The sequence below is a fragment of the Halichoerus grypus genome, chromosome 5, assembly GCF_964656455.1.
Source record: "Halichoerus grypus chromosome 5, mHalGry1.hap1.1, whole genome shotgun sequence".
NCBI classification, from domain to species: domain Eukaryota; kingdom Metazoa; phylum Chordata; class Mammalia; order Carnivora; family Phocidae; genus Halichoerus; species Halichoerus grypus.
Window position 1 is genome coordinate 58,733,182 of NC_135716.1, and position 11,459 is coordinate 58,744,640.

The 11,459-nt window shown below is 33.3% G+C and overlaps 1 protein-coding gene across 2 annotated transcripts; it reads left to right on the forward strand.

Moving 5' to 3' along the window:
* The first annotated feature begins 639 nt into the window (after positions 1 to 639).
* C5H8orf89 (chromosome 5 C8orf89 homolog) lies at positions 640 to 10,949 on the forward strand. Of its 2 annotated transcripts, XM_078071679.1 has the most exons (5): positions 640 to 1,304; positions 3,081 to 3,234; positions 5,200 to 5,299; positions 6,285 to 6,340; positions 10,692 to 10,823. In XM_078071679.1, exons 1-4 carry the CDS (start codon positions 1,178 to 1,180, stop codon positions 6,297 to 6,299), a joined length of 396 nt encoding a protein of 131 aa, XP_077927805.1. In that variant the 5' UTR covers positions 640 to 1,177; the 3' UTR covers positions 6,300 to 6,340; positions 10,692 to 10,823. The 2 variants fall into 2 exon arrangements, with proteins under 2 accessions (XP_077927805.1, XP_077927804.1); XM_078071678.1 differs by lacking the exon at positions 5,200 to 5,299 and having other exon boundaries at positions 10,692 to 10,949.
* Positions 10,950 to 11,459: the final 510 nt, after the last annotated feature.

Consider the following 11,459-nt stretch of genomic DNA (forward strand, 5'->3'; position numbering starts at 1 on the left):
TATCTGGGATCCTTTGTGCCTCCATATGAATTTTTGAAATTTTTTCACTATTTCTGTAAAAAAAAATGCCATTGGGATTTCAGTTGCATTGAGTCTGTAGATCATTTTTGGTAGTATGGTTATTTTGACAAAATTAAGTTTTCTAATTTGTGAACATGGGCTATCTTTCCGTTTGTGTCTTCTTTAATTTTTCATTGTGTTTTTCAGTGTATAAGTTGTTCATTGATTGCTTAGTTAAGTTTATTCCTAAGTATTTCATTCTTTTTGATGCTATTGTAAATTGGATTGCTTTCCTAATTTCCTTTTCAGGTAGTTTATTGTTAGTGTATAAAAGTGCAAGTGATTTTTTGGAGTCTGTAGGATTTTCCACATATTTAAGATCATGACATTTGTAAACAGGGACAGTTTTACTGCTGCTTTTCCAGTCTGGACTCCTTTTCTTTCCTAATTGCTCTGGCTAGGACTTATAGTTGAATAGAGGTGGTAAGAGTGGTCATCCTTGCCTTATTCCTTATCTTAAAGGGAAAATTTTTGATTCTTCACCATTGAGTGTGACGTTAACTGTGGGCTTTACATGCCTTTATTATGTTGAGATAATTTCTCTCTATTCCTAGTTTGCTGAGAGTTTTTATCATGAAAGAGTGTTGAATTTTATCAAATGCTTTTTCTGCATCTATTGAGATGATCATGTGACTTTTTAATCCTTTATTCTGTTAAAGTGGTATATCACATTAATTTTTGTGTGTTGAGCTAACCTTTCATCCCAGAGATAAGTCCCACTTGGTCATTGTGTGCAACGGTAATATATTTGAGAGAATCCTAAACATTTTCTTGTCTTGTGCACCATAACTTGCTGTTGGACTTTAATTTTTTTTTATATTCCTAAATATCTGTGACCAGGGATTTGAAAGAACTTATTAAAATATTTAAAAGAAAAAACTCTTACTACCAATTTTAGCTCTATTATTAAAGGCCTCTTACTTTAAAATCCCAAGAATATGTATTTACATGTTATAAGTGAACTTTCCATGTAAGCCTATGTTAGTATTTAATCTATATGATGGAAAACAAATTAGAAAAAATATCTATCTCTGAAATACTTTTTTTTTTTCATTTTGTGTCCTGAATCTGAAGCAGCATCTCACTTTCATCAGCACTGTTGAAAGAAGAAGAAAAAATGCCAGTCCTCTCTCCTGAAATCAAATTTGCTACTTCTAACGTCACCAGAAATTCCCTTGACAGTTGTTTTCTTTTTGAGAGTAGTTGGAGGAAAGCAGTTTTAGAAACACAAAAGATGAAGAAAGGTAACTTCATTTTTACAATTATTTTACTGAAGAAAATATAGAAATAGTGCCTTAAACAAACACATGTACTTTTTTAAGCAGTCAGGAGACATCTTATAATTTCTGTAACATTTATGGAAGGATAATATCCTAAGTTTATGGAAAATAAAAATGGAAGCAAATTAAAATTAATTTACTTAATGTAATTCTGTAGCTCATGATGGAAACAAATTTTAAAGAACTACTTCTCTTGGTATCAGTGCAGTGCTATCTCTGTTGGGTCATATTACTTTTCACAAATTGTGTTTGTTTTTAAACACCTCAAGTTGGTTTTTATGTTTTAAGAAAGCCAAATCTTTAACAGCATCTTTTTGTATTCATAATTCTAACCAAAACTTTATGTGGAAAGTATCTTATATTCTACCGTTGCTCAATGAAGACTAATCTGAGGACTTTTGACATGTGTATGAATATATTAATAGCTTAATCTCAATTTATATTTCAAATTTCAAATTATAATTGTATCTCTTGTTTACACTGAATTCTGCCTTCAGCTTTATAAATAGAGATGTAATTCTTGAAAATGGTAAAATCCAAACTCCTCAACCCATTTCATTGCTCCTGGTTTTGAGTGTGTTGCTCTATTTTTTCAACTTTTCACTAGATTCCCATTAAAGACACTCAGAAGACATAAATTTATCTGTCCTTTACCCCCAAATACAATTGCGGAAAAGAGAATTTGTATGTTTTTTGATCAGGAGAAACTTTTTTTTTTCCAGAAGAAGAAAAATTAAAGGTTGCAAAATAGCATTTGGAGCATTTAATATAACTCCAGTCCCATTAGATACTATTTTTATTGCTGTGTTAGACTTGCTTAGTAGAGAAAGCTTAAGAAACAATTCTCTACAATTAGTTTAATGATCACCTGAACCTTTAATTTCTTAATCTGTTTTTGCCCATTTATTGCCTTCATTTTGAAGTTTTGTTTTGTTTTTAAATAATTTGATAATCTCTTTTATGTGAGGTCAGTAGGAGAAGCAACCTTGATGCTTCAATGTTAGTGTTTATAGATTTGTGTGAAATTTTGCAGAGAGAAAATTATTATTATTTTTTTAAGATTTTATTTATTTACTTATTTCACAGAGAGAGAGAACAAGCAGGGGGAGCAACAGAGAGAGAAGGAGAGAGGGAGAAGCAGACTCCCCACTGAGCAGGGAGCCCAATGCGGGGCTCCATCCCAGGACCTTGGGATCATGACCTGAGCTGAAGGCAGACACTTAACCAACTGAGCCACCCAGGCATCCCTGAGAAAATTAAAACCAATGCCTGAAATAAAATTCTTTTATGTCTCATTGTTAACTCAATAATCAAGTATTTATACCTCTTATTTACATAAAAGCAGGAAGGTAGAAAGGTTTAAAATAGCAGATAATACAAGACTCTTAAAAGTGCTTTTAAACTCTTTCAATGTGAATTTCTTTAATATTCTGGAAATTCTAATTATATAAAATAATGAGGGCAGAGGACAGTGACAACTGTGGGAGATCTGTGAAGCTGTCCTTTTTCCTTGTTCTACTTCTTAATCAGCCCCTGAATCAACTCTTCACTACAATCCCTATGGTAGGAATTGAAAGGTATTCTCTTGGGAAAGATACTAGATAAATTACAGTAGCTTTATTTTCTTTACTTAATGACTGATTAAGTATATTGTATTATGCATTTTAGTATGTGGTAAAAGAAGTTATATACATTTCATCAAGAATTAATACCATTGATTATGATACTATTTTTAATTAGAATATACCACAGCATTTGGTCTAGAAGAGTTCAAGGAATGTGTCAAAATGCCATATTTACCAGGACTGCAGAGTTGCCCAAAAAGTGTAAGTTCAGCTCCACTGGAAGTTCATCCAAGACTGCTTCATGCTGATACCGAGATGCCTCCAGTCAGGTAGACCATTGCTCTTCAGTTCTCTTGTGTTCGACACGTATCTGTAGTAATACTGCTAAAGGTAGAGGTTTTCCTGCCTAGTGAATTGAAGTCTTTCTTGCCCACTGATATTTTTTTCATAAAGGATCTCACGTTTTAATCTAGGTAGCAATTTTATTTGGTTTGACAAGTACACCTTTTCTCAGTTTTCAAGGGACATTGCCAGAAAGGACTTAAGGACTTCCTTTTAAAAATATTCGTTGCCCTAGTATGGATTGCCCATGAGAATATTGGAATTTTTAGCAATAAAAATAAATGAACTCTCTGCAATATTAACAGATTTCTGTATGCTAAATATAGTACCTTGGGTTTTGTTTCTAGTCTGACTGACGTAGTGTGAGGGGAGGTTCTAAATGAGATGACAGCCTGATGAAGAATTGCGCTGACAATTGGACAAGGAGTCTGTCAAAGAAAAGTCCCACTCACTTTGAATATTGGCATTTAAAACCATTATCATAATTACCTTCCTTTTTATAAATCAGACGGCTGACATACTGTTAAAAGAAAACCCCTTTCTCCAAAGGGATCTATAAGTTAGTAAGACAGTCTCATATTCTATTTGGTGGCTGCTTTGGTTTATTTATTTATTCATCAGGGATTTATCGAATGTCCAGGACTTGTTCACTTTGCCAGCCTAAAAAAAAAGATGATTCATTTATAGTAGTCTGAGTTGCTACTCTCCTTAGGGGAAAATTTGTATTTTCATATTCCCTGAGCTTTAAAGTCAGCCAGTTACACACAGCACACAAATATAGGAGTTTTAAAATATACTTATTGAGTTTTCTACTAGTATTATTGTTCTTGTTAATTACTCTTGAAATAAATTTTGGTCATATGAAAATACACTAAAAATGAAAAGTTGTGCATAATTTATGAAATTATGAAAATAGATAAGAACTTCGCAGAAAATTTGGAGAAAAAAAGATAAACAATATTTCGATAATTTACCCATCCTAACATATCCATTTTTATTGTTGGGTGTTCATTCTCTTCTTTTCTTCTTCATTTTTGGGGACTTTTGTTTTCGCTATGATTTTAGTGTACTTACAATTTTTTATTTTGCCTTTTTAACTTATTATTACACATAGTCATTCTTTTCATGTCACTGCATAATCTTCAAACAGTCTTTACTGGTTACATTGTATCTCATTAATGGATCCATAGTTTATTTAACCACTCCCTATCATTCTTAATATTATCTGAGGACAGATTTCCAAGCTGTAAAAATATAAAAAGCAAAATTACTCTTTCTTCCATGAGATTATAATGGAATAAGGCAGAATCAGGGATGGTGGAAGAGAGTGAGTGAGTTGCTAGTGGAGTAGATGGTAACAGGTACAGAGGAGGGATGGCAGGGATGTAGAAAGAACAGAGACAGTTGGGAACATGAATATAAAACCTACTTAAGGACAGTGACTTTCCATCCTTACGGAGACACCCTTGTCCCTAACAGTCCCCTCACCCTTGTCATTTTAATCGGGAGTCTCAGGGCCCTCTGAGGAGGATGTAGGGCTGAGTCTGGCAATGGACTTGTCTCAGTACAGATCAGGCTTGTTACCCTTCTTTCATTGCATATGCTCATCTTTAAGAAACTGGAAACCCAGAAAGCACCCCCTAAATTAGCCCAACTACCTCTTAATCTTCCTTTTGCTTCCTACTGTTTTTGCTCTATTTCAGTTTTTTGGTTTTTTTCATTTGCAATTTGGCTGTTTGTGAAATGATTCCTCGCCATTTTACATCGACTTGAGTGTGAATTTACCTAGCCAGTGAAGGATAATTTGAATATATTAAATTCATGTTATGACAAGTGTTGTTCATATACAAAGTGGAAGAGTGGTGGCTATGTGCCATAATGTTTATGAAGTGCTTGGTAAACGTAAATGTTAGTTCTTTTCCCTGTTTTTGAAACAAGTGTCTTTATTTTAGCCAGTCTAGTGAGAACATGTCGAATTGCGTGCAAGTATTTTATTCTCCTCTGCATATTGCACAGCGCCCCATGAATGAACAGTCATGGCAAAGCAGGAAAGTAATGCATTTTTGTTTGTCTTGTGTACAACCCCTTACCCCCTCTTTTCCCTCCATATGTGAGTATTTATTTTTAAAATGCTGATAAAAGTTTGTTTTTTCAAATTTCTTTTTTTTTTAAAGATTTTTTATTTATTTATTTGACACAGAGAGAGAGAGAGAGAGAGAGCCCAAGCATGGGGAGTGGCAGGCAGAGAGAGAGGGAGAAGCAGGCTCCCTGCAGAGCAGGGGGAGCCCAATGTGGGGCTCGATCCCAGGACCCCGGGATCATGACCTGAGCCAAAGGCAGTCGCTTAACCAACTGAGTCATCCAGGCGCCCCTCAAATTTCTTTAATTATAATCATACACTTTCAGTGACTCTCAAGGCACGCTCTGGTAATATAACTATAGTAGTAATCCTAGAAGTGAAGGGCATTTAAAAGTTCCGGCTGACTTCTAAAGTTTAATATAGTTACAGGAAATTTGCAATTCTTATAGATTATCTCTCCTACAGCAGGTTCGGTCAAGACATACTTCCTCTAATAACCCACTTGTTATGTAGGTCTGTTCCAGTAGGAACAAAAGTTAATTAAGATAAAATTCAGATTGTGGTGGTTAATAGGTAAAATGTGCACAAGTAGGCGATAGTTTATATCGGCCTATCTAGATACCCTCTTAATCTAATCTTGATTCCCTTCCTCTTAGCATTCCCTGAATCAATCTTAGAGAAAGTTAAGATAAAGATAAATATGGGAAAAGTTAGACATAACACTTACCTACAGGTAAAATTTGTTAGCAAAAACTGAAATGTTGGGTTGTTCCTATCTGCTTCTGATTGGATTGGTTATGATGGAATGAGTTTACTTTAATGTTTATTTACTTTCCATGTGATGTCCTTCACCAAGTGAGTTTTGCTGAAAGCAGCTTCTTGTCTCTTATTGTATTTTTTAAATTAATGTACCCTGGGTTTATGTAAAAGTGATTTTATGATAATATGTAATTTTAGGATAAGGAAGACTAAGAAGGCCTGCACTGTGGTACCACTTCAGGAGAAACCAAAGAGTAAGTTGGCTCATTTTTTTTCTCCTGCCACATGTCTTATTAGGTTGTCTCATACTTATTCTTTTTAACTTCCTTTCTTTCCACTGATTTAACTGCTTTATTCTTTTTAATGTTTCTCTTAAGCTTTGTTTATTTTATAAACGAAGTGGATGTTATGTTCACTATACACACACCTTTATTATCTCAGGACCTTGGGATAGTCCCTCATCATCTCTCATGTGGGCCATTGCATGGCCTGCATACTAGTCTTGCTTTGAGTTTCTGACCTTTGAAATTTTTGAAAGCTGTGGCAGCTTGATGCTGAGTGTAGTTCAGGAAGGAGCTTGATGGTGCCACCCTCACTGTTCAGGGTGCATGCTACCTCTATAATGGCTTGCTGCAAAACAAACACTGAACGCTATTTTCAGTTTTTACCTTTTTAAAATCAAAGTGAAAATCTTTATTGGATTTCTTGGCAGTTAGCAAAAACAGATACTAATGTAGATCTTTCATAGAAGTAAAATGGCTTAACGTGAACTTTTGAAAAGCTGGGACACCTATATTATATAGCAGTAAAAAAGGAAATCTGTTGTTTGTGACAATATGGTTAAATCCACAGGGCATTATGCTTAGTGAAATAAGCCAGACAGAGAAAGACAAATGCTGCATGAGACTTTGTTCCTAATGGAATCAATCACTTATATGTGGAATCTTAAAAAAAAAAAAAAAAAAAAAAAAAAAAGTCGAACATACAGAATAGAATGGTGGTTACCAGGGTTTTGAGTGGGGCAAATGGGGAGATGTTGATACAAAATTACAGTTCTAAGATGAATAAGTTCTGGGGATCCAATGTACAGCATGGTGACTATAGTTAATAATACTGAATTGTATACTGAAATCTGCTAAGAGAGTAGGTCTCAAGTGTTCTCATCTTCCCAGATGAGAACCCAGTTACTTTCCCAGAAAAGATAACTATGTGAGGTGATGGATGTGTTAATTAACTTAATTGTGGTAATCATTTCATAATATATATGTATATCAAGTCATTGTGTTGTAAACCTTAAATATATACAGCTTTTATTTGTGAAATATACTGCAATAAAGTTGGGGGAGAAATGGAAAGCAACAGATGAAAGGATTTGTAAAATGAAAGATCATTAGAAAATACCCAATTAAAGTGAAAGGAGAAAAAAGATAATACAGAAGAGAGTGTGCAAGTCATTATGTGACAAGGTAAACCTGCTTCACACATGTGTAATTCTAATTCCAGTATAAACAAGGTAGGACAGAAACAATATTTACATACTGGCTGATAAGTTCCCAATTTTGATGAAAAATACAAAGCCAACAATACAAGAAGTTCTGTGAGCCCTCAACAGGATAGAAACAAAGAAAACCATAGCTAGGCACATCATAATAAAAAGACTAAGTTAAAAAAAAACACATACAAAACAAGAAAACAGAGAAAAGATATGTTACCTTCAAATGTGCAATGGTAAGACATACAACTGACTTTTTAAGTGTAGACAATGGAAGCAAGAAGAAAGTGGAATAGCATTTTCAAGGGCTAAAAAGAGATAACTGCCAAACTTGAATTGGATACCCAGTGAAAATACCCTTAAAAGTAAAAGTGAAACAAATACATTTTCATTCAAATAGAAGTTGAGAGAGTTTATTGTCTGCAGAGCTTCACTAAAAAATATTAAGAAAGAAATTATACAAAAAGGAAGTACAACAACTTGGAAAAGAATGAGAAGCAGTAACTGTAGTATTATGAAGTTTAAAATCTGTGTAGAAATAAAATACTTGACAATAGTAGCACAGAGGTAGGATGGGGCATACGTGGAGTTAAAGTATTGTAAGATATTCGCATTATTTGAAAAATGGTAAAATAACTAGTGTAAAGTAGATTGTAATGTGTCACAGAGACATGTGATAATCTGTATGGTAACCAATAAAAGAATAATAAAATAATACAAGTAACAAGCTAATAGAGAGGGGAAATATAAAATGAGAAAACACTTGATCATTTCAGAAGAGGACAAGAAAGGAGGAAAAAGGAAACATAAAACATATAGGACAAATAGAAAACAATTAGCAAGATTGAAGATTTAAAATTAAACATAACAAAAATTACATTAGATATAAGCAGACTAAATATTTCAATGAAAAAACAAAGTATCAGACTGAGAAAAATAACTGTATGTTGTTTGCAAGAGGCATACCTTAAACTTAAGGGCAAGAAAGATCAAAAGTGTGAGGTTGGAAAAATACAAATCATGCAAACATTAATAAAAAGAAAGATTGTGTAGCTACACTAACATCAAACAAAACAGACAGCAAGGCAAGAATTATTATTTTAATATTGATTCAATCATTTTAATTTTAGGATTTTTAAGGCATTCTAATTCTTCAGTCAATTTTGGTAAGTTATATTTTCTAAAATTTTTTGCATTTTGTCTAAATTTTCAGATATATTGGCATAAAGTTTAGTTTTTGTTTTATCTGTACTTCTATCCCTCTTCTTTTTTTTTTTTTTTTAAAGATTTTATTTATAAGTAATCTCTACACCCAGTGTGGGGCTAGAACTCACAACCCTGAGATCAAGAGTCACACGCTCTACGTGTCCCTCTTCTTTTAGTGTTATTTATTTGTGCCTTCTGCCTTTTTTTCTTAATTAATCTCCCCAGAGACTTTTCTTCTTTATTATTATCTTCAATGAAGAACTCATCTTCTAAAAAATCTTTCTTATTGTAAATTTGTTTTCTACTTCATTGATTTCTTCTCTTTCCTGTATTATCTTTTTCTTCTATGTTCTTTGGGTTTATTATTTTCCTAATGTATATCTTATACCTAACTTATTAATTTTTAAGCCTTCTTTTCTAACATAGGAATTTGGGGTATAAACCTCTCTATGTATAACTTTTGCTGCATCACAGAAGTTTTGTAATATTTTCATTATCATTTAGTTACAAATAATTTAATGTTTATTATGATTTCTTTTTTGACTGATGAATAATCTAAAATGTGTGTATAAATTTCTAACTATTTGAGGATTTTAAATTTATCTTATTGTTAACGTCCAACTTAATTGTATTGGTTTGTATAAAGTTTTGAAGTTTTTTGAAACTTTTTGACATTTGGTTAATATCTAGAATCCAGTTAATTTGTAGCCAGAGAGTTTTTCTAAGTGTCAGGGTCATTGTACTGCTAAGAACCAGTATCCCGATCATATTCTTTCCCTCTACCCTCTGTCTTTCTCTGAACTTCCTACTCATGTTATGCACTCAAATAACAAAACAAACCAAAAATAACCACACTGGAGAATTGTAGATAGCTTTTTTTGACACTTGACTGTTTTGAAATTAAATAATGTTTTAAAACAGTTTGAATCAGTACATTATTTTCAAAGTTTTATATGTTTCAAAATAGAAGTATTTATACATCTTTACTTATTTAGGGCAATATGTAGTGATTGCATGGGAAGTTTGAATTTGATGAATCTGGATTCAAATCCTTTGCCCTTGGGCAAGTTTTTTAGCCCCACTAAATCTTTTTATATCTGTGGTCCAAGAGAGTACTAACTGCCTACTTCATAGTGTTGTGTGGGTGAAATAAATATAAGTACTTGGCACAGAGAGATCATTTGCTATATGTTATGTATTACTATTATTACTACCACTCTATAATAGAAACTTGAGTATGCTGTTCAGTTAGTGAATGATTCATTTTCCTTTACAGTTTTACTATTTTACTAAACTTAGCATTTATGAGAAATGGTATATTTGGAGAAAATAACTTGATGAACATGTAAGGTATGAAACAAGTTAATTATTTTTGGAGACTGTTTCTTTTGCTTTGGAATAAATTCCACAGCCATCCCATGTTTTAAAAAGTACATTATAGACTCAGATTTAGTTTTATATAATTAAATATGAATATTATAGGATTTTTTAGTTACATTTTAAAAAAAGACTTATTTATTTATTAGAGAGAGAGCATGAGTGGGGGGAGAGGCAGAGGGAGAGGGAGAGAGAATCTCAAGCAGACCCCTCCTGCCCCCTGCTGAGTGGAGCCCTATGCAGGGCTCGATCCCATGACCCTGAGATCATAATCTGAACCAAATCAAGAGTCAGACGCCCAACCGACTGAGCCACCCAGGCACCCCTAGTTAAATATTTTTGAGATGACTTGACATCACAATCACTTTAGAAAGTAAATATTTTCTATTTTTACTTCAACTAATGTGATATATCAAGAACTAGCAGTGTTTAATGGTCATTTGAGGAAGAGAGATTTTGTTTGCCCTGTATTTTAGAGAATATCATTTCAGTGTGCTTAATTTTAATAGTTGATTTCTTTTTCTTCACAGGTTCTGGCTTCAGCGATCCTCTTGCTGGAGCATCATCTCAATACTTACAGAGACTTTCCAAAATGGCCATATTGGAGTATGATACCATTCGTCAAGAAACTACTAGAAAATCCAAAAAGAGCAAGAAACGAGACCTGCAAGACTGCTGATAAGTATCACATGGTGCAATGCTTTCTTCACCGATGTCTAAGGTTTATATATCTTTTCCTTTCTTTTTCTTTTTTTTTGATATGTAATATTATGTGCAATGATTTACATAAAAATGGAAATGTAAATAAGAAATAAATATTTTATGTAATATACAGAATCATTTGCATTTCTTTAACATCTACAAAAAGACATTTAAGTTATGGTTTATGGGGACATGACATAGGAGAAATTACATTCCATGAATTTTATACATATTGATTATACCCTTTGATTCAATTTGATACATGTGTTTTGAGGGCCTGTTTGTACAGTGAATGACTTTGCTAGTTGCTGCAGAGGATTCAAGACAGAGTGAATCATTATTGGGCTTAGAGATGTCCAATGAGAACACCTCCTTTTCCCTGCTTGAGTTTGAAAACAGTTGTGAGATAAGTATTCAAGCAGATAAAAATATAGCTTTGTTTGCTGGTAAAACCTGGAAGGAAAATCCTGTCTTAGGTGTGTGGCAACAGTGAGCCTCCTAATCCTGAACTTCAGAATTGGACAAATGTACACATTCAGTCATTACTGACAAGCTCACCCACCACATCAGGGCCTTTCCTGCCAAGTAGAGCAAGG

What these genes read in the sequence shown, in the direction of transcription:
- C5H8orf89 (XM_078071678.1), top strand. Translation starts at nt 1,178, where the DNA reads ATGCCAGTCCTCTCTCCTGAAATCAAATTTGCTACTTCTAACGTCACC. An exon ending in AACACAAAAGATGAAGAAAG is followed by an intron (nt 1,305 to 3,080) that starts GTAACTTCATTT and finishes ATTTTTAATTAG; the next exon opens with AATATACCACAGCATTTGGT. An exon ending in ACCGAGATGCCTCCAGTCAG is followed by an intron (nt 3,235 to 6,284) that starts GTAGACCATTGC and finishes ATGTAATTTTAG; the next exon opens with GATAAGGAAGACTAAGAAGG.